General features: G+C 39.6%; 1 protein-coding gene across 3 annotated transcripts; it reads right to left on the bottom strand.

Annotated features, from left to right (window-relative positions):
* Nucleotides 1–1,080: 1,080 nt before the first annotated feature.
* Nucleotides 1,081–24,685, bottom strand: MED1 (mediator complex subunit 1). Of its 3 annotated transcripts, XM_059046496.2 has the most exons (17): nucleotides 24,443–24,685; nucleotides 22,361–22,467; nucleotides 19,819–19,897; nucleotides 18,044–18,098; nucleotides 17,807–17,939; nucleotides 17,072–17,100; nucleotides 13,717–13,788; nucleotides 13,115–13,189; nucleotides 12,548–12,621; nucleotides 11,864–11,953; nucleotides 10,484–10,595; nucleotides 9,834–9,958; nucleotides 9,462–9,580; nucleotides 8,483–8,684; nucleotides 6,943–7,038; nucleotides 6,713–6,818; nucleotides 1,081–4,836 (listed from the first exon to the last, which is right to left on the bottom strand). In XM_059046496.2, exons 1-17 carry the CDS (start codon nucleotides 24,465–24,467, stop codon nucleotides 1,596–1,598), a joined length of 4,740 nt encoding a protein of 1,579 aa, XP_058902479.1. In that variant the 5' UTR covers nucleotides 24,468–24,685; the 3' UTR covers nucleotides 1,081–1,595. The 3 variants fall into 3 exon arrangements, with proteins under 3 accessions (XP_058902479.1, XP_066878242.1, XP_066878243.1); XM_067022141.1 differs by lacking the exon at nucleotides 22,361–22,467 and having other exon boundaries at nucleotides 24,443–24,668; XM_067022142.1 differs by lacking the exon at nucleotides 17,807–17,939 and having other exon boundaries at nucleotides 24,443–24,660.
* Between the last annotated feature and the right edge of the window lie 986 nt (nucleotides 24,686–25,671).

Consider the following 25,671-nt stretch of genomic DNA (forward strand, 5'->3'; position numbering starts at 1 on the left):
ACATACATACACACACACACACACACACACACAAATGAATCACCTGGCTTTTTTTTTTTTTTTTTTTTTTTAAATCCAGAAGAGTTGTGCTGGGGATCATGCCCCATCCTGCTGACACAGAACCTGAATGGAATCATCAGGAATGGCACAGTGCAGGTGTCAAAATCAAAGTAAGGCCGCAGAATTTTGAGAGGACCCTCCAAATACTGAGAACTTATGTTGCACTCAAATGGTCTCCTGGATTTCTATATTTATGAGAAGGGCTTCTTATTGATGTCCCCCAGAATCCAGACTCAGACCTGTTCCTCCAAAAAGGTCCAATTGTGTTGCTACATAGTAGCAAGGGTTTATCTTCATACCCACCTAGCATTCCAGGCCCCCGTTACTTCAAGTGAGCTTGAAACTATTTTAAGTGAACTATGGCTGCAAATTTTTTACTGTTTTATCTAAGGGAGCATACAATGGAATAATTAAAGTCTGGACTCCTCATCCTTGTGATGAAGGGAAACAAGGAGCCCAGCTCTCAGGAATGGCATCAGTTCTCCTACAAACAAAATGCTGGGATGTGGACTTTTGGCACATTGTAGAAATAGGAGAACTATTAATTCTGTACTGGTTTTCATGCCACTGAATCAAGGAGGCTGTCCCACTTTTAAACCTCACTGCATCTGAAAACACGTTTACATCCCAAAAAGCCAGCCCAGCTTTCTTTAAAGGAAAAAGAAACTATAAATCAATACCTCCACAGAAAGATAACTCTTAATATTCCTATGATGTCTGAACCCTATGAAAAACCTCCTAAAACAAAAATACCATTTTGGTTTTCTACTTAACTCCAAAGGTGGACTCTGACGAATCTGCTTCAGCTTGATACTGCAGTACCAGCACAAGCTACAAGCTCCCTACCACAAAATAAGCCTCGTTCTTCCACCTCCCTTCATTTTGAACCCTGAACCTCATAGAATTAGAAAAAAAACACTGTATAAAAGCAAACAGATAAAGGATTGAAATATTACAAATAAATAGCTAAAATCATCTTCCCTCCCCAATCACTCCTAAGAAACAGACACCAAACATTACTTAAGTGTCCAAAATGACCAAAGTCCTTCATTTGCCCACGCCTCAAATGGACAACTACCCAAACAAAGGTGAACAACCTTCATGCAAATGCATCAAGGAATGTATTGCTTTTTCATTTTCTGCCCAGCCCTTCAAATACATGCACTAAAATGTGTTTAAAACATGGCCTAAAAATGGAAAAAGGGAGAAAAAATATATATGAATATTTCCCACAAAACTGTTTCCCACCCTTCCCTCTCCCTAAGCCCTTCCCACCCCCTCCCTTTCATAAGCAAGTATTTTAACTTTTTTTTTTTCTGGCAAAGGAACAAGTGATTCGTGGTAACCAGAATCAAACCCTATGGTCTCTTTAGTAGGGTCTGGCTACGCCTTTCTAAATTCACCCCAGTTGGTGTCAAAGCCATGCCATTTAAGATTCTTAAAACACAAAATCAGACCTGTCTCACTCCTTAGGTGATTTGCCTATACACTTAGTTTTTCTCTGGCCATGGTTTTTGCTTTAAAATGTAAGGTTCCTAGTTGCCAATCAGGGCCACATCCATAAGATCATCATCTTCCTCCCCAATCATAAAGTCAGGGCTAAGCCTTGAGGGCCTGTCTGTAGATAAGATTGTGTTACTTGTCATAGACAAGGACTGGTCTGAAGAGATGGGTGATTTAGACCAACTCTCTGGCTTGATGCTATGAGATTTTTTCTTGTCTCGGTCTTTGTCCCGGTCCCGGTCCCTATCTTTGTCTTTTACTTTCTTCTTTTCTTTTTTGTGCTTCTTATGCTTCTCTGTGCTGTACTCTGGAAGAGGTCGGATGCCATCATCTGAGCTGGGACTGTTCTGATAAGACTTCTCTGCTATGGAGGAGCCTGACTCACTCTCACTGTCCAGATTCTGGGGGGTATATGCTGGTGACTTACTATGACTGGGAGAGCCACGCTCATGCTTTGGAGTGGAACCACTAATGAGTGGAGAGCCATAGTTTTTGGAAGAGGCCATCTGAGGCCTCAGCCCTTCTCCACTACTTTCCCCAGGTTTCTGCAAAGTCACTTTGGCTTTAATGCTGGGGGATCCCCCATCATGCTTGCTGATGATAATTTTTGCCACACCCGTGCTCCCCACATTTTTGGACTCTGAGGTCTTCTTAGATGAATCCACCGAGCCCCCCAGGGTAGAAACCTTTGATTTGTCTTTATCACTTTTCTCACGCTTGCCCTGGAACTCTCCTCCTGACATGTTATGTTTGGAGGAGACAGGATGGCTAGAAGAATTTGTGCTCACCCCCACCTGGCCGTCCATTGGGTCTTCACCCCCAGGGCCACTGGTGACAACCCCATGCTTCAGTTTATCTATGACAGCTGTTAAGGACGGCTTCTTATTTCTGCTGGGAGATTTCCCTTTGGAACTCCCATGCTGGTTCTGAGAGGATGACATGGAAGAGCCACTTGAGGAAAAGGAAGAGGAAGATGCTGTACAAGAGTTAGATGATGGGGGAGTTTTCTGAGACAATGAGCCTGAAGATCCTAACCCTGAAGATGACTTCATGCCAGTGCTTGAACTAGTTCCAGACATGTGAGAACCACCAGAACCTGAACTGATAGGAGACTTGGCTTTAGAGGATGGGGGAGTCCCAGGAACAGGCTTCATTGGAGAGGCAAGCTTATCAGAGCCTCCAGGTGGCCTTGAATGGGAAGGGGATATGTTTGGTTTACTCAAAGAAGGATTCATAAGTGATGATGGCTTCCCTTGAGGTTTCATCTTGGTGCTGCTGGAGCCACTGCTCAGTCCATGCTTGGTAATAGGAGAGGAGCCAGGCTTCCCCCCAGACTGGGATGAATTTTTGGACTGGCTAGATCCCGAAGACCCCTGGCTAGAATATATACTGCTACTTAACTTGGAACTTGATGAACCTTCTGATTTACTGCTTTTCATCTTGCCTGAGTTGGAAGCAGAAGATGAGGAAGAATGGCTATGGTGGCTTTTACTTCCTGAGGAAGACACAGAACCACTGCTGGTATACTGACTGTGAGAGGAGGGCTTGCCCACCATCACGGTTCCCTTAGGAATCTGAATAGTGATTTTGGGAATGGGTGGTGTGGCAACACCTGGGGGAGTCTGAGATCTTCCTGAACTGCCTGGAGATTTGGATCCACCTGTACTAGTAGGTGGGGTGAAAGGTCGGTTAGAAGAACTGTGAGATGGAGACTTTCCCTCAGTGTCTGCCTTCTTCCGTTTTGGAGGCTTATCTTTGCTTTTGCCATCATTAGAAGGGGTTCGACTGCGCTTCCCTGGTTTGCTGTCTAATCCTGGCCCTGATAGACTACTGTTACTGGTGCCATTGCCTTCCTTTACTCTCTTTTGAGTCTTTTCTTTCCCTAAGTCCCCAGTGGTCAATAAAGGACTCTGGCTACCACTGTGATGCTCCATAAGATCTGTAGGACCCAAAGCCTTACCAGCCACTGCTATTATACTGAAATCAACTGTGTCAGCTTGGCTATTGCCTTTAAACTTAGTCTCCCCATTATCACCTCCAAGCATTGGCACCCCCAAAGTGTTTAGTGCCTGAGATGTAAATCCTTTGAAATCATCATTATCTCCACTTTGGCTGCTTTCATCAAAATATTCTTCTCCAAAACCACTTTGGCTCTGGCTGTTCAACAAATCAGGATTGAAATCTACTCCATCAGGAAAAAAATGATTGGTAGGAGAGTCACTACTGGGGCTTCCAGCAGCATCTGCAATAAGGTCAGCTGGATCAGTGTATGGATTTTCATTATTATTGGCTTGAAAGACATCAGGGTCAAAGAGGGCACTCTGAGAATGCCCAGAGCTTGAAGAATCTCGAACAGGGGTGCCAATGGGTGGACAATCGTCACTAGTGCTGGGAAGCTTAGAAGCTTCTTCTGCAATGTCTGAAAGGATATCAGTTACATCCGGGCCAATGCTGTCTGAACTGGACAGTCGGACCATCCTTTGAATACTGGATTGGGGATGAGGTACTGGTTGTGGGTAAGTTGTTGGGGGAGTGCTACACTGGCTTGGAGCTGGAGTGATGTGTGGCGTATCCAGCGTGTCAGCTGTCATGTTGACATCAAAGATAGGGTTCTGTGAGTCAACATCCATTGAAAATAGCTCCCTCTGAAAGTCATCTTCAGTCTGGTGCTTGGGTTTGTCAGGTGGTAATCTTGATGACTTCTTTTTCTTTGCCTTGTTGCTTCCCGAGCACATTTCCATCCGGGGTGAGCCGGAAGAGGAGTTCTGCCTTTCTAAAGGGCTGCTTCCATAAAGGGTTGAGAAATCCTGGGCAGGATTATCTTTAAGAAGGTTCATGAGCATCGGGTGGTTCTTGGTGTTGCCGGCCATCGAAGAGACAGGTGGCGGCGTGTGATGAGGAGGGGTCGGACTCGAGCCAATGGTAGACCCCCCGTTCCCTGTGATTTGCAACAAACTGGTAAGAATTGGGTTCTGAGATACCTTGCTGAAGTCCTCCCCATGGCCCACCGACTCATGCCGATCTTTGATGCTCATGCTCATATTAAACAAGGTGGTAATGGGACCCCCCGGAAAGGTGTTGGTTGGTGTAGTGGTACCACTCATTGGGTTGTTGCCTGTGGTCATGCCATACCCTGGGCTGCTAGCCGGGGGCAGGTTCTTTTTCACCATGTCTTCAACTGTCTCTGCAATGAGGGACAGTGCTGGAGTGTCGGCCTGAATGGTTTCAGCTTTCCTCCGAATAGCCCTCATCGTCACAGGGATGGACATACATCTGTAAAATAAGATGGAAAAAACAAAGTTAATACTGCACTAGCTGCTAATGAAACCAATTTTTTATTTGGGAAAACAGGCTTTAATTTTGCCTGAGACTTACATATGCCAAAAGGTGTATTACAATAAGCAGCTTTCAGGCAAGGCAAATAACCCGCAAGGCAGAAGCAGTTCTATGAAATGCCAGAGCTTTGGGTAAACTCATTCTAAAAAGAATCTGGGGGCTTCCCTGGTGGTGCAGTGGTTAAGAATCCACCTGCCAATGCAGGGGACACGGGTTCAAGCCCTGGTTCGGGAAGATCCGACATGTCGCAGAGCAACTAAGCCCGTGTGCCACAACTACCGAGCCTGTGCTCTGGAGCCCATGTGCCACAACTACTGAAGCCCGCGTGCCTAGAGCCCATGCTCCGCAATAGGAGAAGCCACCTCATTGAGAAGCCCACGCACCGCAACGAAGAGTGGCCCCCGCTCACTGCAACTAGAGAGAGTCCGCGCGCAGCGACAAAGACCCAACGAAGCCAAAAAAAAATTAAAAATAAAAAGAATCTGGAAGGAATTCCCTGGTGGTCCAGTGGTTAGGACTCCATGCTTACACTGCAGGGGGCATGGATTCGATCCCTAGTTGGGGAACTGAGATCCCGCAAGCCGCACAGCGCAGCCCAGAAAATAATAATAATAATAATAATCTGGACCAGAGGGAATCATCAACCTCTTTTGAAGTGCCACCAAATAAACCAACCATAAACAAAAGTCCAAATAATTAGACATCATACTGAACTAAAATAAAAGTGTAATAATGAACTCAGTAAGAAAATGTCCTCCTTTTGGGCTTTACATGTGATTAATGGTATATATAATTTATCTTAATTGATGAACCATTAGAAAAACCTCTTGACCCATCAAGTTCTAAACTTTAATGGCTTAGATCACCCCAAAGCTATACTGTGAAAAGTGCTACCACAGGCAGGAAATCGTTTTTATTTTAAAGCAAGCATTTTTTTATGTTACAGATAAATTTATGTTTATAAACATGTATGAAAATATTTTGCTCTAGAATATGTCAGCAACCTTTCTTAAAGGACCAGATAGTAATGTTTTAGACTTTCAAAGATCATATGGTTTCTGTCCAACTACTCTGCCATCTTAGCTCAAAAGCTACCATAGGGCTTCCCTGGTGGCGCAGTGGTTGAGAGCCCGCCTGCCGATGCGGGGAACGCGGGTTCGTGCCCCGGTCCGGGAGGATCCCACGTGCCTCGGAGCGGCTGGGCCCGTAAGCCATGGCCACTGGGCCTGCGCGTCCGGAGCCTGTCCTCCGCAATGGGAGAGGCCACAGCAGTGAGAGGCCCGCGTACCACAAAAAAAAAAAAAAAAAAAAAAAGCTACCATAAACAATACGTAAATGAAAAGATGTGTTCACTTACAGGTATGTTTTATTGTGTTCCAATAAAATTTATTTACTAAACAGACCACTGGTACCTACTCCAAAAAAATCTTGAAATTACATATTAATGTTTATGGGAAGCTGACTGGCTTAAGGATCTTCCCACATACTGCCATTTGACACATTATATGTGTTTGAAAAAAAAAAAAATGACAGAGGAAAAAGTGGAAAAAGATCTACATCTTATTTCAGCTCTCTCCCTCATAAAAGAACCCTAATTCGGGGCCTGAAGTTACCTACCTTACTTCCTATTACTCTCATAATGAGATTTATAAAACCAAAAGCTCATATTGCTTCCGATCCAAAAGCAGAGAAGGGTGAATTCAAAGCAGGGACTAAATGCTTTCCTACTAAATTTCCAATTCACTCTAATACTGAAAACAACATTCCTTATACACCTCTTAATGGGACTCTGATGGAAAAGGGCCAGTGCTACCTTTGAACAACTTTGGCAATGAAGTCATCTGTGCAGATGAGTGCATCTGACAGCCCCTTGTAGAGTTTACAGCTCACATGTGTTGAGTCCTGCACATCCATTACCACTGAAAGACAAAATATATAGGAGGCATTTAAGATAGATTCAGCTTCAGTTTTTGACTTTTCAAAAAAAGATAAAGGGACCAAACTGCTGCCCTGAGAGAGGTGCTAGCCACCCACATAACTCACCACACACCAGGGAGTCATTCACAGGGTGCTGAAAAGATATGCTGAAACGGGATTCTGAGAGGGGACACACTTCAAATTGGAGGAGCCCAGGAGAGTCTAAAAGGCAAAGAAAAGGATCATAAAATAATCAACCAAATAAAAGACTTGAGACATGTAAATGGTAATTATTAACTATGAAATTTTCTCTCTCTCATTGGAAACTAAATCCCACACATTTTTTTAATACACCAAACCTACTATGTCACCCACAGGTAACTAAAGGTATCAGATTCCAAGGAATCTACCAGTATATGTTACAAATGCTCCAAAACAAATAAGTAACTAAACTTCAGTTTTCTAAAATGAAGGCACTTAATCCCAATTGGTAAAGTCCTTGGCAGATATAAACACCCTGCCTTGAAAGTGAATTCTGAAAATAAATGTGGCCAAGAGGAGTTTCTCATTCTATTTGATAAGCAGACATTAGAACCACTACCATAAACCCTGCTTTCTACCAGTATACAGCTGTTAGCTATACACTTCATAGTTTGATAAGCACAGATGTAGGGGCTACAATCTAAAATGATATATTTATGCCAAATACACTTATATATATATATATAAGTATTATCATTGGTTTCTAAGCCAAACAGGCTGACAGCCCAGAGACAAGGATTATATACTTTCTTGGGAGAAAGCATGCATCTCTATAGGACTAACTTCATAACTATCTCACAAAAACTCATTTTTAAATACCGTGAAGCTATGTGGAAAATTCTCCTAGGATTGAAATATATGAAAAAGAAGAGTCATAAGGACACTTGCACATGCTCTGTGTCACTACTCCAATTTTCTAAAATTTCTCATTTCTAAAGCAATTCTTACTCCCATAAAAGGTATCTCCTGATTTACCTTCCATTTCTTCTTGCCTACCATTTGCGCTGATACAGCTCTATCACTGAAGTGCTTTACAACTAAAGTAAAAAATTAACTACAGTTAACTAGAGCAGCCAAAATTCATATCAAGATTTCTAATAGCAAACTGTTTGAAAAACATCAGCATTCCAGCATCCTGGGAGAAAGAAGAGAAGGGCACAGGTCTCATCCTTTTTTAAGCTATATGATTATGTTCTCCAAAGAATGGGGAGAGGAAATATACTCAGGACTAAAATGTGGGAACCACTGTCCTAACAACCTAAAATTTAGATATCAAGAACTCCTCTCTTCCTGCAGAATCCCAAATTCTACCTTATATATCTGCTGCAAGGTTCAGGCCCTTAGGTACCCAGTTATATTGCTGCATGCAGAAAAAGAGTAAGTCCATTGCAAAAAAATCCAGTGGTTTCCAAATGCCAGTTTACAGACTGGTTCCATCAAAATTATTCATGGAGCTTGAACTAGATTCCCAACTTCTCCCACATTAAGTTCATTTGGGTATGAAAACCAAATATATGTAGTTTTTAAAAGCTCCACAGGTGATATGATGGGCCACAAAATTAGAGAACTACTAGAGTAATCAGTTTCCATTTACCAGTAAGTATATCAAAAGGAAAGGCAGTACCTTCTTTCAGAATAGTCCTTTTGACACAGCTTCCAATTAGGGTGTTATAGGCCACTTGGTGTCTGATCAGATTCAGGATAAGAGGAACCCGGCCAGGGTGCTGAAAGGTGATTTTGCTAACAAGGGTTCCCTGTAGACTTCTACCATCTGGAAGAGGAGCATCCTTGTTAAGGAAATAGCAATGCTGCTGACCTGGAAGAGCCTGGGCAAAAAGAACAAAGGAAACGAATGCTATTTACTCACCCACTGTACTCCAACCACAGACTATCCTTAAAAAAATCCTACTCCTCAAAAATCAGCAATTTCTTGCTGAATATTAAATCTCCACAGTCAGTTCTTTGGTCAGCTCAGGTTAAATGCCAAATACTTGCTTGGCTGAAAAGACCCCTTCTTTGTAAATGTTCTGCTAGTGGTTTCCTAATCTAGCTAACATAAAAATTACCTCAGAAATCTGTATAAAAGAGGTCCCTGGACCACAAGTGCAAAATCTATATTTTTAATAACACCCTATATAGTTATAACAGAGCCAGAATTTGGGAACTATTACTTAATCCAGACTACTGTCAAACATTCAAATAAATTCAAGTCCAGATGTGGTTTTAAAACGCTCCTTAATTTATTCATGCCAGTACTTTCTTCTCTGTTAAATACTTTGCAGATTATAAGCTCATGGCACTTGAAAGAATTAAACAGCAGGAACTCTTAATACCTACTTATATGCTTGTAAAAGTTCAGAATACCATTAAGACACTTTCACGTGAAATTTCAACAATGAAATGTATGTTGTTTCCTGACTTGGAAGCTCGTGCTCTTTCTTCAGTATGTTTCAGAGATTTCTGTTAATTTCCTGTCTGACTGAGGAAATAGGACATGATCCAGCGGTCCAAAAGAACATCATCTGACCTCAGTTATCCTATAAAAGGAAGATTCTAATCTTAGGTCCAAACATAATCTACAACAATTCAAGGGCCTTACTTACAGCATAAAATCGCATGTTGTGATTCAAAGGTATAGGGTCAGGGTCCTTTGACAGCTCAAATTGAGTGATCAGTTCATAAAGGGGTACATAAGTTGGTTGGGTTTCAAACAATGGAATTCCTAGAAAAACAAAGATCAATACAATGATCACAGTAAGATGAAAACATTGACAGCTCAGTTTTCCCTTCATGAGTTCTACTTCATTTGCCCATTTATTCAAAAAGTACTTACTAATAAGCAAAAGCACCATGACATCTATACCCATCAGTGGTTTTTTGCGGCCAAGACTGAAAGAGGTCTAAGATAATCTGAATGTGAAGTTTGCTTTTTCACTTTTATAAGTTATTAGCTCCTGATGCTCCTTAAAACTCACCTGTGCAGTTCTGAAGTTTCTGAACAAATGCTCTAGATACTGGGATTGGCTGGGGAAATTTCAAGAAGAAACAGGCAGGAAGATCAACACTGTTGGCACTGGTGATAGAGGAGAAGGAGGGAGTCCTTCAAAAAACAAAAAAAAGGTGGAGGATTGGGATTTTGAATTGATGTGAAAATGAAAAATCTAAACACTCATTCTTAGACATGTCTGTATCATATAACCACCTACTCACAAAACCTATCAAAAGTTCACTCTTTGAACTTCCTTCCCCCAATTCCAAAATATCCTGTTTGTTAACCCTAGAGTATCTTATCAAACATCTATCCTGAGGCACGTTCTCTAGTTATTACTCCAGCATAGATCTAAATCAACATAAAGTCCCATAGGAAAATCCTGTAGAGCAATCATTAAACCAGTGCAAGTAGCACAGTTCTCTTCTTTCTCTCTCAGGATAAGAATGTGTTCTATGAGCAGACTTCAAAGAGGAACACGCAAATATTGAAAAGAGAAATTAAATGGGTAAAACAAAAAGCCCATCTCTAGAAAGTCAAGTGGGGGAAGAGCCAAGTCAAAGTAATACCTGTTTCTTACTGAGCTTAAGGTTGAAATAAATGGACACTGCTATCCTAGAATTATATTTAACTTACCATTTGTTGTCAACTGGATGTGACCCCATAATTAATGGTGCAATTGGGAGTTTATACATAGCAGATGTTCCTTCGATTGTCACTGATGCATTCATGCCCAAAGATCGAGGAACTGAGAAAAGGAAAGAAAGAAAAATGGTATTCTCCAAAGTAACACGAATTATAAGGATCTTGGGTTTCCCTGGTGGCGCAGTGGTTAAGAATCCGCCTGCCAATGCAGGGGACACAGGTTCGATCCCTGGCCCTGGAAGATCCCACATGCTGCGGAGCAACTAAGCCCATGCGCCCCAACTACTGAGCCTGTGCTCTAGAGCCTTCAAGCCACAACTACTGAGCCCACATGCCACAACTACTGAAGCCCGTGCACCTAGAGCCCGTGCTCCACAACAAGAGAAGCCATGACAATGAGAAGCCCACACAGCACAACGAAGAGTGGCCCCCGCTTGCCGCAACTAGAGAGAGCCCGCACACAGCAATGAAGACCCAACACAGCCAAAAATAAAAGCAAATAAATAAATAAATTTATTTTTTTTAAAAAAGAAATTAAAAAAATTATCAGAATCTTAACATTTTAAAAAAAATCTAACTTCTGTATAATTTGTCAGACACTATAATACCTATATAACTCAGAAATGCTACAAGTTATCTTTCTAACCAACCAATATTTGTCAGTAAATAAAACAAAATACAGGAAAAAATGCAGTCCAAGGAAAAAAAAAATTTAAAGGCTCATTACCAATATTTACTTATTTTCTCCAACTTCAGAAAGCATTTAAGTAGAATTATGATTATAGGATAGTCAATGATCGAAGTTAAAAGGGGACCAAATGAGGTATTAGGCCATTTCTCATTATGTTTTAGTCTATTAATGTGCAAATATAGGGAATTCCCTGGTGGTCCAGTTGTTAGGACTTTGGGCTTTCACTGCCAAGGGCAAGGGTTCAATCCCTGGTCTAAGATCCATCAAGCCATGCTGCGCAGCCAAAAAAAAAAAAAAAAGTGCAAATTCAAGGTAAGATCCATTATTTTAGTTCTTTAGTAAGCTGGCTAATTTCTTTACCTTTAAAGTAATGATTAAAGGGGATTATTTCAAGTCAGATGATTTACATTTTTTTATTCACTCATTTACTTATTCAAAAGGAATTATTAAGTTTTTATTATTATGTATGTATATGTACATATAGATATGTATATCTGTAGGAGTATATGTGTATATATCAGATGCAAACTCTGGTAGAAATAGAAAACTTTGGTAGGGATGGCAAATTTATGTGGGAGTAGCAAACCAGAAAGTACAGGTAGGCCTGGGCATTCAAATTTTTGAAAATATTTTTTAAACACTGAGCAAAACCTTCAGTTACTTTACAGTGAAAGTCTTACCGTTATTCTCATGCAAAATGATAGGGGATGTAGTCTTATCATCCAGCAGGTCAGAAGGAGAGGCATAATACTTCAAGTTCATTAAATGACCTAAGCAAAATTAAACTTATCACTACTTTTTTATCAGGTAAATTACAAATAAAGAAAAACATTCCCATTCCTATAAACCTATATACAAGAAAAGAGTTTCAGATATGAGGACTCATGATCCAAAGCAGCTTATGAAACATGACAGAAGCATAAATATTGATTCTAGCAGCAACAATTTACTTCACAATTAAAAAAAAAAACTAGGGGAGAGCAGGTGTTGACACCTTAGAAACCATTAAAAAAATACACAAATGAGAAAGGGATAAATTAGTAGTTTGAAATTGGCATATACAAACTACTATAAATAAAATAAACAATAGGGTCCTACTGTAAAGCATAGGGAACCACACATAATACCTTGTAATAAACTATTATGGAAAAGAATGTGCAAAAGAAAAAAACATACATATATATATACACACACAAACTAATACAACATTGTAAATCAACTATATTTCAATTAAAAAAAAAAACAGAAACACAAATGACTGGTAATTTTCACCTTCTGCTTATAAACCCAAGGTGAAATTGTAAGTAATAACCCCTCAACTAAAATTAGACATTCTTTTAAACAGGCAAAATAGAATCACATACCCCCACTTCTTGGAGTGAGATAGCCAACACTTCCATGAAGAATCTTATCCAAGGGACCAGCATTGGTTGCTTTCCTGCAAGACAAATGATCTATGTTTGCTTATATTTAAGCCCTGAAGGTATTAGTGTACAATGTGATAATGAGTTCAGCTCTTAAACATCTTATAATTCTATCCTAATGACTCTATCTTGTACTTGGGCATTTAACAATTGTATTTCAACTTCAAAGTGAAGGGATTATTTCGAAGAATACATCAGTATGTAATATGGTGAACAAAAATTACAACTATACTATTATTTATCAGAAGGGAGGCCAGGTTTGACAAGTCTTCTGATAAAACCTAAGGAATACCAATCAACAACTTAGGGATACTGATACTCAGAAAATGGAATGCAATCATTTGGGAACTGAAAGGATATGGACAAGATGTACAATACAGGTAAAACACAGATGCATAGTAACATACATCTATAATATATATTTTAAAAAATAAGAGCCTAGTAACCCCATAGACGAAAAACTTTAAGAACAAAGTCAAACAGAATTGACACTTTAGCCAGTCTTACCAGTACATAACTGCCATTTTAGATAGATCCTGTTCTAAGGATTGGAGAGCCAAGTACATTTTAGTCTTTAGTTTGCTAGAAAGTAAATAAAGAAAATAAGAATTAAATAGTTGACAAATATACATATATACACACACACACACAAACATGAAAGCCTAGAGAGCAAGTCCACCTTGGAGGTAACTAAGATATCTATTTAAAAAACAAAATAAAATTTTAAAATGTTAAAAAAAAAACATTACTTATCTACCAAAGCTAATTTTTATCTCTACTTAAAAGAGCCAAGCAGGTATACAGAATCCCAGGTAGGTTAAAAATAAAAGTGGCAACCCAGTTCCATGACAATTTCTTTCAGCCTAGAAATCAGTATGTTGAAGACATCTCAAGGATTATCTTCCGGCACTATACTCCATTAATGCAGATATTTGTTTATTTAAAATACCTTTAAAAGACATTAAGTTGGAAGCTGAGCTATACAATGTCAGTATGAGTAGAAATCACAAATGAGCTAGGGCAGAAGACTTGGCAAATTACTAAGTACAAAATGGTTTATAGATTTATACTAATTTTTCCAAAAAAAGCAAAAAAATAAAAATACTTACTTGTCCCCTGGAAGGTTATAAAGATTAACAAGACCCTTAAGGTGCTTAGAAAATTCATCAAAATTTTTTTCCCTATAAGAAGTTCAGGGGAGAGGGAAGAGAATAAAACATACAATTACTATTCAGTCTTATCAGCAAAGTGCCAAAAATCATGGCTATATAAAACTAATCTTAATAATTTGCTTTACTCTTTTTCCCCCAAAGTTTTCTAGAATCAATCAAAAGTAGGAAAAGAAAATGCAATGTATTCCTTTCTCTGCCCCATTTTTCTGGAGGAGGTGCTAATAAGCAGTATAAAAGATAGTAAAAAAGACCTGATAACTCATATAGTAATTTGCTCTTAAGTAATGAGACTTGATTTAAATAAACCACTTCTTCTCCTCTGAATTTGTAACTGAGATGATTGAATGTCATGAGGAAAAAAAACATTTGGAGAGAAAATGGAAATAAATAAATTGGGAAGATAGAACACTTTTCATGTAGACAGAACATTTTTCATGTATACGGCAACATAAGAGCAAAGAAGGAAAATGAACACTAGGAGAGAGATAGGAGACCTAAGGAAAAGGGGAATGGGTACTGTGGAGGCAAACCACATATTCCAAAATGTTCCTATGACTGGCTTTACCCCAGGAAAAAGTAACTACTACCATGAACCCCTGGCTTCCTAGAACCTCATATTCAGCCATGGATTCTTAGTCAAATAAGCTTTTGTGGGCAGGAATCCAACATAACTCAACAATTCTAACTCTACATCTTTTTTCAAACTTAAAAACAAAAAAAATGTCTCTTGAAAGCTGTACTGCTCTGATAATGTCAGATACTTGGTCAGGCATTTATTGAACACTTACTGCCCAAAGTGCCATGAAGATTAAAAGGAAGCAAGAGCAGCAGCAAAGGGCTTCCCTGGTGGCGCAGTGGTTGGGAATCTGCCTGCTAATAATGCAGGGGACACGGGTTTGAGCCCTGGTCTGGGAGGATCCCACATGCCGTGGAGCAACTAGGCCCGTGAGCCACAATTACTGAGCCTGCGCGTCTGGAGCCTGTACTCCGCAATAAGAAAGGCCGCGATAGTGAGAGGCTCGTGCACCGCGATGAAGAGTGGCCCCCGGTTGCCACAACTGGAGAAAGCCCTCGCACAGAAACGAAGACCCAGCACAGCAAAAATGGGTGAATAGATTGATAAACTCCTACCCCCAACATCAAAAAAAAAAAAGCAGCAACAAAATATATTCCCTACCTTAAAATTACCATCTATAAAAAGTGATCAAAAATACCAGGTAGGGGGCTTCCCTGGTGGTGCAGTGGTTAAGAATCCGCCTGCCAATGCAGGGAACACAGGTTCGAGCCCTGGTCCAGGAAGATCCCACGTGTCGCGGAGCAACTAAGCCTGTGTGCCACAACTACTGAGCCTGCGCTCTAGAGCCCACAAGCCACAACTACTGAGCCCATGTGCCACAACTACTGAAGCCTGCACGCCTAAAGCCCATGCTCCACAGCAAGAGAAGCCACAACAATGAGAAGCCCGCGCACAGCAACAAAGACCCAACACAGCCATAAAATAAATAAAATAAATAAATAAATTTATTAAAAAAAAAAAAAAATACCAGGCAGGACTTCCCTGATGGCACAGTGGTTAAGCATCCACCTGCCAATGCAGGGGACATGGGTTTGAGCCCTGGTTCCGGAAGATCCCACATGCAGCAGAGCAATTAAGCCCTTGCACCACAACTACTGAGCCTGAATTCTAGATCCCGCGAGCCACAACTACTGAGCCCACGCACCACAACTACTGAAGCCTGCGTGCCTAGAGCCCGTGCTCCACAACAAGAGAAGCCCGCACACCACAATGAAGAGTAGCCCCCACTTGCCGCAACTAGAGAAAGCCCACGCAGCAACGAAGACCCAATGCAACCAAAAATAAATAAATTTTTAAAAAAATACCAGGTAAATAATATTCTTCCTAAGGTTCCCACTTTCAAACATGCCTACAAATTAACTTTAGAACACCATCAGTTCATAAATTGGTACGGTCTCCTACTCCACATTAGAGCCAGAAATATTTTTCTCCTGGACTATTCTGGTAATACACCTTTGCTAGACTTATTGAGTTAATGATATCATAAAATGTTATTTTTTTATGTTGCACTGCAATTTTTCAAACCTCGTTCAAATCTGGTGTATTTGGCTATAAGGACATTAAACTGATCATTGAGAAGACTGAGTGTAAAACTTATTTCCTCAGTATTAACACCCTTTCTAAGACTCCTCCATGTGATATCTGATAACTTCACTATAATTTAAAACATAAAATTGATGTAATGACTTTCTCGAATTCCCAGAGAGTTAATTCTGGGTTTAAATTTAAGCATGAAAATTTCCACTCAATTCAAAGAGAAAAGATAAGCCAATGGCAAAAAACATCAATTACTAAGAGACTGTCTTCAAGCCTAGCACTTTACTATAATGGGACCCATATAACTTAAATATAAAACAATTTTTCTCAAAGTTGAAGTGAAAAAAAGTTCTTTTCATGGTATAGACTCAATTTTCTCAAGCTTTCTCTGATTCAATAATTAGGTTCTATTTATTTTTGTTCCACACAGAATTCCTAAGGTTAGCTCAGTAGTTCTCAACCAGGAGTGATTCTGCCCTCCAGAGGACACCTGACAATATCTGGAGATATTTTTGATTATCATAATTCAGGAGATATTACTAGCAACTAGTTGGGAGAGACCAGGGATGCTGTTAAACATCCAACAATGAACTGGGCAGCCCCCTAGAGCAAAGAATTTCCCAACCCAAATTTCAATACTGTCAAGGTTGAGAAACCCTGGGATAGATGGAATAGGGTAAAAAAAATCAAGCTAAGTCAATTCTGAAAGTGAACAAGTACAGACTGTGAAAAATCTTGACCCAAGAAAATAAATTTGTTCCTCAGGAAAGTAACTTCTGACCATCCTCAAAACTTAGCTATAAAGAATAGCACTGTTGGGCTTCCCTGGTGGCGCAGTGGTTAAGAATCGGCCTGCCAATGCAGGGGACACAGGTTTGAGCCCTGGTCCAGGAAGATCCCACATGCCGCGAAGCAACTAAGCCCGTGCGCCACGACTACTGAGAATGCATGCCACAACCACTGAAGCCCGCGCACCTAGACCCCGTGCTCCACAACAAGAGAAGCCACCGCAATAGAAGCCCACACACCGCAACAAGAGTAGCCCCTGCTCGTCTCAACTAGAGAAAGCCCACGCGCAACAAGAACACAACACAAACAAAAATTTTTTAAAAAATTAAAAAAAAAAAAAAGAATAGCGCTGTCTGCCAATATCAGGGAATATAAATGTCATCTGCTCACCTTAGCTGTTGTACAAGCTCTGGACAGCTCTGAAATTAAAGAAATTATGTTAAAACTTTAAACTACTTTAAGACGCTTGAAGACATCAAAAGTTTTTCTCTTTTATTAATAACACATGCTTTATAACAAAAACATTAAAACTACAGAAGGTTCTTATATTAAGATATCAAAAATATCTTCTTCCTACTTGGTAAACCATGGGTTGGGTCAGGAAATTAAAGACTAAAATATATATGAAATAGCTTATAAAGGAATCAACTTTCAGCTGCTTGTTTAAAACATTAGGACCTCTCTTTAAAGCCATCCTTGGAATCCATATTCAACTGTCTGGTTATACACATTTTACATTCCTCTCTATTACAGGGTTTTTCAGAGACATTAGTTATATACAAGATTATCTGTCCTTCTTGATTATAAGTTCTTTGAGGTAGGAACTTTAAATTATTTGTATCCCCAGAACCTATTGTTCAATTGCGGCTCATGTTTGTTGATATGAAATGGAAAGGGTTCCTCTGGTGTTTCCTTTTGTCAAAGCCTCTGGATGATGTCAGAGATGGACCCAGATTATACTAAATTCCACTCTACGGCTACTGATGTTGTAGCCCATCACATCATCTCTATAGTGGCTCATGAAAAAACCTAAACCCAAGCTATTTCAAACCCCAACAATTCCTTTTAAAATTAATGTCCCTAAGTAAACCCCACAGATTCCAGTGAAATATCAACAACACATACCACAGGATTCTCCCCATGGTGAGCCACTTTTACATCACAAAGCTGTCCTGCAGGATCTAACTGCACTTCCACATAGAACATATCTGACGTGATGTAACATTCAGTGCCACTGGCACTGAGATGAGAGCCCAGTCTAGCAGGAACAAATCAAAACAAAAATTAATAGAAGACACATAAATAAAGCCACCCAAAGTCAACACTAAGTTAAACATTTCTGCCTACAGATACACTACTTACCCATTCTGTCTTGCTATAGACTCCAAACGGTCAGTCATTGCTGGTAAAGATGTTACTACAAAAGGGTGAAAAAAGGAAATCACAAAAGATGTTCCAAATAAATTGTATTCTTCAGAGCCAGAAACATCCCGAGAGTATATCTATCCTTCCAAAGCCAGAAACACATTCAATAGTTCAAATCCTTATAATGTGCATAAAGTTCATTGGTAAGTCTTAGCTGTGGCCTAAGCAGTAATAAGGATAAAAAAAAAAAAAAAAGACCTATTTGAAAAAAACGATTGGACCTTTCTCCTCTCTCTTTTTCATTACTCATTTGGGACAAGTTATTTATAATTTAAAGAAGACACACTTAGGGACTTCCCCGGAGGTCCAGTGGTTAAAACTACATGCTTCCACTGAAGGAGTCGCGGGTTCAATATCTGGTCGGGGATCTAAGATCCTATGTGCCGCTCAGTGTGGCTTAAAAAAAAAAAAAAAAAAAAAAAAAAAAGGACACATTTATCTGCTAATGCTAGAATAAGGAAGATTAACATCAAAACCAGGGCTTCCCTGGCGGCACAGCGGTTGAGAGTCCGCCTGCCAATGCAGGGGACACGGGTTCGTGCCCCGGTCCGGGAAGATCCGACATGCCACAGAGCGGCTGGGCCCGTGAACCATGGCCGCTGAGCCTGCATGTCCGGAGCCTGTGCTCCGCAATGGGAGAGGCCACGACAGTGAGAGGCCCATGTACCGCATAAAAAACCCCATCAAAACCAGCATGGAAACAAATATTCTATGTTCATAGTGGCATTATTTACAATAGCCAAAAGACAGAAACAACCTAAGTGTCCATCAATGAATGAATGTGTAAACAAAATGTTATTTTGTTTACATATAATATATACATACAATAAAATATTATTCAGCTTTCTTAAAAAGGAAGGAAATTCTGATATATGCTATAAAATGGACGAACCTTGAAGATATTATGCTAAGTGAAATAAGCCAATCACAAAAGAACAAATACTGTATGATTACACTTATATGAGGTATCTAGAGTAGTCAAATTGTTAGTCAGAATATAGAATGGTGGTTACCAGGAGCTGGGAAGAGGGGAAATGACAAGTTACTGTTTAATGCGTTCAGAGTTTCAGTCGGGAAGATGAAAAAGTTCTGGAGATGGATGGTGGTGATGGTTACACAACGATGTGAATGCACTTAATGCCACTGAACTGTACAATTAAAAATGGTTAAAATGGTAAATTTTGTTATATACATTTTACCACAATTAAAAAAAACAATATTCAGCTGAATCAGGTTCATTTGTGATAATCAGAGTAAAATCTGCTTTTACTTTCATTTTCCTTCAAAACCAGACAGAAGTAGTAATTCTAAGCTTAAATAATCAAGCTCATGATTTGAATTTTATGTTTGCTTTCCTGAATATAAACACTGTAAAAATCTCTTAGAGTCAAAAATCCATCATCTTATTGAGTTAATTAGGAGAGAACATGTGAAAGAAAAAAAAAAAACTTTCCCCTGCTATCTGCAATCTTATAGCTACCCTCCATCAATTATCTTTTGAGTTTCTACCAACCTCCAAAATGGGATAAAAAATAAATGTTTCAAAAGTTCAGGTTAAGAGCTCATCTCAACTCCATAATGAAAGCAAGAACAACACCTAGCATAGAACGGTTGACCTATCTCAATTTATATTTCTAGTGTAAGTATAAAATAGTCTTTCCTAAACTGGGGGGTTTTTAAGAAATTAGCATATTTCAAAGATGTTTACAAACCTTTGAGAGCTTTCTGCAGCGTCTCCAAACAGCTGACCAAATGTTGGTGCCCTCCAGAACTCATCACAACCCTCTTCTCCTGTTTTAAGAAGGAAAACATTTCAGGTAAAAACTAACAAAGCCAACAGTGTTTTGGGTAAACATACACATTATCCTAGAAATAACATTTCAGGATAGTCTATATATTATGGTATAGTCTATATACTCTATATTTTCTATATATTCTAGATAATCTATAGATTTTTAACTGTTAGTCTGTCCATCCACCCAAAAGAGGAAAGGTTAATACACATGGATACAGGCATATCCGTATCCATGAAAGCAGAAAAAGGTATTTTCAGATCTAGGGCTTCCCTGGCAGTCCAGTGGTTAAGACTTTGCACTTCCAACGCAGGGGACGTGGGTTCGATCCCTGGTCGGGGAACTAAGATCCCACATGCTGCATAGCATGACCAAAATAAAAGCCTATACCAAAGGTATTTCCAGATCTAAAATAAGATAACTTTCAGGGAAAAATTAGGAAGAATCAAAATGTAATAAATGAGATCAGCCTCCTGTAGAAGTGACTACATCCTAAGATTCAATAAGTTAAATGGGGTGGCTCAGATGGGACAATTCCCAAATCTAATAAGGTGATATGCACGTAATCTAAGAAATACAGCCAGACCTTAGTCAAACTAGATTGACTCTAAGAAACAGGATATACGTAGTCCAAAAAAAGCCAAAGAGAAAAAAATTTAGCATAGTTTTTCTAAACATATCCAGGGAAGAAGTTTCTCTTTGCACAACATTCTAGTCCCCAGAAGTATGAACAGTTTTATGATACAAGCATAGTTTTTCAGACTTCTCCACGCCCTAAATCCATCTCTCTTTGCTCTAATTCCACCCTTACAAATATCTAATTAATAATCTAGCTCCCTTTGTACCTTGAATATACAAGGACCTTGTCCATTGCAAGGATAATGGATACCAGTACTTTGGTAGCTGGAAAGACGAACACTCTGCTGTAAATTAATAAACTGGCATTCTGATTTCCATGTTAATCTACTGAGATTTTGTTAGTATGTCAGTTGTTGAAAACTCTTCAAAATCTTTTACATACCAATAAAAGGTTTCTGAATCTGCAAAAGTGAGAAGTAGACAATGGAAGCTATGGTGACCAAACCAAGAACTGGTAACCCAAAAGAGGGTGTCAGTAGCCACCTGGAATCCCTCTATATCATAATGTCTCCCTAATGACAATATCACTTACAGACCATATTTCAAACTAGAATATGGCTGCCTTATAGTATAAAAATGACAACCTCTGAATTCCCAGACTGGAAAAATTGCCATTCTTTAAGACTTCTAAAAAAGAACAAAAAACCTTTTTTATGTACACAATCCTGAGCCAGAAGATATCTGTAGAACTTAGTTATGGAAATCTTTTAGCAGCACGACACTTTGGTGTCCATTATCTCATTTGATCCCTATAGCAAAACTGTGTGAAAAAGCAAACTGGAGATGTGTGTCTCTACTTTCCAAATGAGGAAACTGAGGGTCAGAAAGAGCAAATAATTTGTCCAAGGTCACGTAGGTAGAAGTACTGGAGTCAAGACTAAAATACAGGTTTTTTGACAGCAAATTCAGTTTTTTTACTAGGCTATATACTGATATGATCATTTTAAGTTCTAATAAATCTACTAAACTGAACTTACTCTGGACCTGGTGTAAGGTTTGGTAGAGGGGTACTTTAACTGAAGTATAACATATATACAGAAAAGTATATGAATCTGAAGTGAAGAGATCATGAATTATTACAAAGTGAACACATCCATATAACCATTGCCCAGGTCAAGTCATAAAAAAGTACTCCTATAACATTTTACTACCACTGGAATCATATGGATGAACTTTTAACATCCAGCCTCTACCCTCACCCCACTCCCTGTATTCCACCTAACTAAGGGCTCCCCATACTGGTGAATGACTCAGAAATGAGAAGTAGTACTGTAGAGAAAGAGGGCCACAGGGTAAACAGGTGAAGTTAATTAAAAATGAATTGCAAACTCAACTAGCAGAATAGATACAGTGACAGTATTAACACATTAGAATCAAGGAGCTTAACAGGAAGTGAAAAATAAATGTCTCTCTCTATCAGTCTGTCATGTGTATCTTTTTTTTTTTGGCGGCACTGTGGTGCTTGTGGAATCTGTTCCCCGACCAGGGATTGAACCTGGGCCACGGAAGTGAAAGCCAGGAATCCTAACCACTAGGCCACCAGGGAACTCCCTATCAGGTGTATCTTTTATAGGTGTATTTCTTAGCACTTTGCCTCAAGTACCCCAGCGTACTATAACTCACAATTAACACAATTTTATAAATATACCTCCTTCTTAGGTAGACTCTTAAAAGTTGAAAGCCACCATGTGCTTATGATTTTATGAGAAATAAAACTGAAGACACACCATAATAACTAGTTAGAAAAAGTCTACACAGGGAGCTTAGCTTATTAAATAATTATCTAAGCACAACACTTTATCCACTTCACCACAATCCTCACCATGACTTGACGCACAAGCTTAATGGTTTCACTCCAAGGTCTATTTTGGTTAAATTTTGCATGGAGCCGTTCCAAGAGAGAACTCATCTTACTCAGCTTTTCCGACTCTAAGATATAAATCAGAAAACATCATTAGCAACTCTTCTTTCAAGACCTTCCACAGTTTTTCTTGCAAACAAAACTCCCATACTTCATCCTGGTAAGAACTCAGTTAAAATCTTTTCTAATATGATTTACTTCAAAACATACGAAGAATTTGTTTGTAATGACAAGAAGACACACACAATTGTGGGTCTAGTCTAATGAACACCATAGAAGGGGACTGCTTTCTATTCAAACTTAATGAGAACCAAAAAAAGAACCATCTCTAATCCTGTTTAAGGATCAAGACTACCATTTAGTGACAAAATGATTTCATGATATGAGTGAAATCCCTTATATGATATATGCAGAGCATACATTTGAACATGGCCTAACTACAGTTAGTTGGTTTTCAAAGTGAAAATACAGACTTTCTTAATTTTTTCACATAATTTTAAAAGATCGATTTATAAGTATTATCAAGAAAACAGGCTTTATTTGCCATTCAGATTTTTCCTATTTGAACTCAAACTATATGAACAAGGAAGATGTCAATGACTAAAGGATGAGTTTCCAGCAAAGTTAAGAGAAAGGCAGAAAAGAATGGCTCCTGGATAGTGTGTGAAGGAACCTCCTACACCCTCCAACACTCCTGTAATTCTTGTAACTGCTTAGCATGAGCAAGGACCTGTGCTGGAGACCACCGGCAGGGCAAAAATACAATATGCCTGAGATGACACCTGTGAGGGGGGTGTGGATACGTTAATGTGAAAATAACCATCACACAAAGCAAAATGAGATTTGTTCTTAAAAACAGAGACACATTACTATTGAAATTCAAAGGAGGAAAAGTTTGTAATTAGTTGTGGGGATGTTACAGAAAAGGTGCCATTGAAAGATGAATAGAATGTCAGCAATCTGAGTTGAGGTAGTGACATCTTCTAAATCAAGATTCAACTCCTCCCTCCAATGCCTTCATCTTCTGGAAAACTGTTTTTTGGTTTGTTTCAGCCAATTTACAGTTCTGGAGAAATGTTTGACAATTCCCACTTTCAAGACTCATTCACTCAGGCACTATTTTACATGCTGGAGATACAGCAGTGAGCAAACTAGACAAAACTGCCTCATCGAGTTTCCATTTTACACTTGTCATTCCTCTGCACCAAGAAGTATACCTTTTTTCTTCCTCCCCTTCAAAACACACCTCCCCCTTCTTTCCCTTAAGAAGCCTGATGATAAATATCTTTACAAAAATGCTCTAATGAAACATTTTTTTGAGCAACTATTATGTGCCAGGGACTATATAATGAGTAAGGCAAGATCCTGATCTACATAGCTCAGAGCACATTGAAGAAGACAAGTAAATGATAGTGAGCTGTATCAACAGAACTATGTCCAAAATGCTAAGGAAGCATTTAAACTGGAAAGTGAAACTTCAGAGAATCTATGTAAGGTTACATAGAAAAGTTGTTTTTCAGCAGTTCTGAATTAGTTCAGACATTGAAAGACTGAAATTCAACGCATTTTTATAATATACAATAGCACAAGATGTGAACACTGTGACATTCTTGAGAACTGCTGGCTTTTAATACCTTAAGTACCTAATCATTTCATTCACGCGAAAACATTCTCCAGTACTTTGACATACAGCGCTGTATTACTGTTTTTATGTCATTCACACTTCTCTTCTGGAAGGAGTAAGTTTTACATTCACTCGCCGCGTCTCCCATCCCTTTAGGCTAAAAATGCCCTGAGGCCCAAATGATTGCCCCTAGCTAAGCAGGAAACCTTAACAGAAGTTGGGAGCCCCCATCTCCCCAAAGTCAAAGCTCTCCATCACCAAGAAAGGCAGTCTGAATCTAAAACTCACACACATCCCGCCTCCTAGACTCTGAGCCCTCGGGAGAGTGGCCTCCGCGGAAGCATCTGCCCCCCAGCTCCTCTCAGAGATTGGCTCCCCCAGCTGTGTCCCGCCCCCTGCTTTTCCCCTCAGTCACTCACCCTCGGTTTCCCCCTGAGCCTTCATCCTGACAGCGGGAAGGGCCTGAGTCCTACACAAGAGGATATGCCCCTCCTCACCACTAACAGAGGAACCAAGTTGGTTCGGGCTCCCGGGACGCAGGGCGCCTGCAGTCCCCACTCTTCCCGGGAAGGCTCAGTCTGAAGTCCCCGGCGGCAAGAAGAGAAGGGTGCTCGCGGCCGCCGCCATCTTCCCCAACAGAACTTCCGAAAGATCGCGAGATTAACCGTGATCCTGCGAGAGAGAGGAAAAGGGCTGGGCACCAAATATCGCGAAAAATGGTTAATACGTTGCTACTCGCGAGATTCTCCCCACCCTTCCTTCTCTCTCAATTGTCTCAGACTTCTCGGCCCTGGGTGTAGAGTTTGCTCGTTGGTGGTGTTCGGCTCCTCTGCGAAAATGGCACTTTCGTTTTGGCTTTAAAGCAGTTTGCAAATTTAAATCCCCAGCTCTCTTTACTAAAAGACTTACCTGGAATATTTTATTAAACTATTCACTTTCTTGAGATACTACGTGGAAAAAAGATGTTGGGTGTTTGTAACAATGTCCCAGGCCCAAGCTACCCTGGTACACTTAATTTACATGTCCTAATTTTCTTTTTAATTTCAGAAATATTTTTCTTGAGCAATTCCAATATATTTGAAGATCTGGGAGATTCTGGATTAAGAAAAACTTGTTTGCAGCAGTCATTGTATCTTTTTTTTGTAATCATAGTGAAAACAAGCAGTTTAGCTAATACTCTACACTACAAATCACAAAGAATGTGTAGTCATATCTCTTGTATCAGTAAATCCTCACAAAGAGAAAGCTGGAGTAATGCCGAGAAGTTCGTGGCCACTGGAACAAGAGCCAGGCTAAAATACAGTTGTGCTAGCATTGGGTGGAAGTTCTTAAAATAGTTAAGGCTACCTTTTTTTTTAAAAATGTTCTTTTTTTCCATACACACCCTTGAGAATAACTGCTGAAAAGTTGGATTTTACCTAGTTTGCTGTAAGGATATTAAGCAATGGATTGCCACTGGTTCTTTAGTCTCAGACTTTCCCCATATTTCAGAAATGATATGCAAACATCCTCCAAAGCCATTCCAGCAGGTAACTGCAGTTCAGATGAGCAGGCACAGCAGTGTAAATTTAATGAGAATAAATCTTTATTTGCCACATGCTTATTGCCACAAAGATATAAACCATGCTCCTTGAAAGTAGAACTTAAA

This window comes from Kogia breviceps, chromosome 19 (genome assembly GCF_026419965.1).
Source record: "Kogia breviceps isolate mKogBre1 chromosome 19, mKogBre1 haplotype 1, whole genome shotgun sequence".
NCBI classification, from domain to species: Eukaryota; Metazoa; Chordata; class Mammalia; order Artiodactyla; family Physeteridae; genus Kogia; species Kogia breviceps.

Bases quoted from the DNA above. Each gene is read 5' to 3' on its own strand.
- MED1 (XM_059046496.2), bottom strand. From the start codon at position 24,467: ATGAAGGCTCAGGGGGAAACCGAGG. The intron at 13,789-17,071 runs GTGAGCAGATGA...AACTTCTTATAG, and splicing joins GAGCTTGTACAACAGCTAAG to GGAAAAAAATTTTGATGAAT. The intron at 13,190-13,716 runs GTAAGTATTTTT...TTTACTTTCTAG, and splicing joins TATAACCTTCCAGGGGACAA to CAAACTAAAGACTAAAATGT.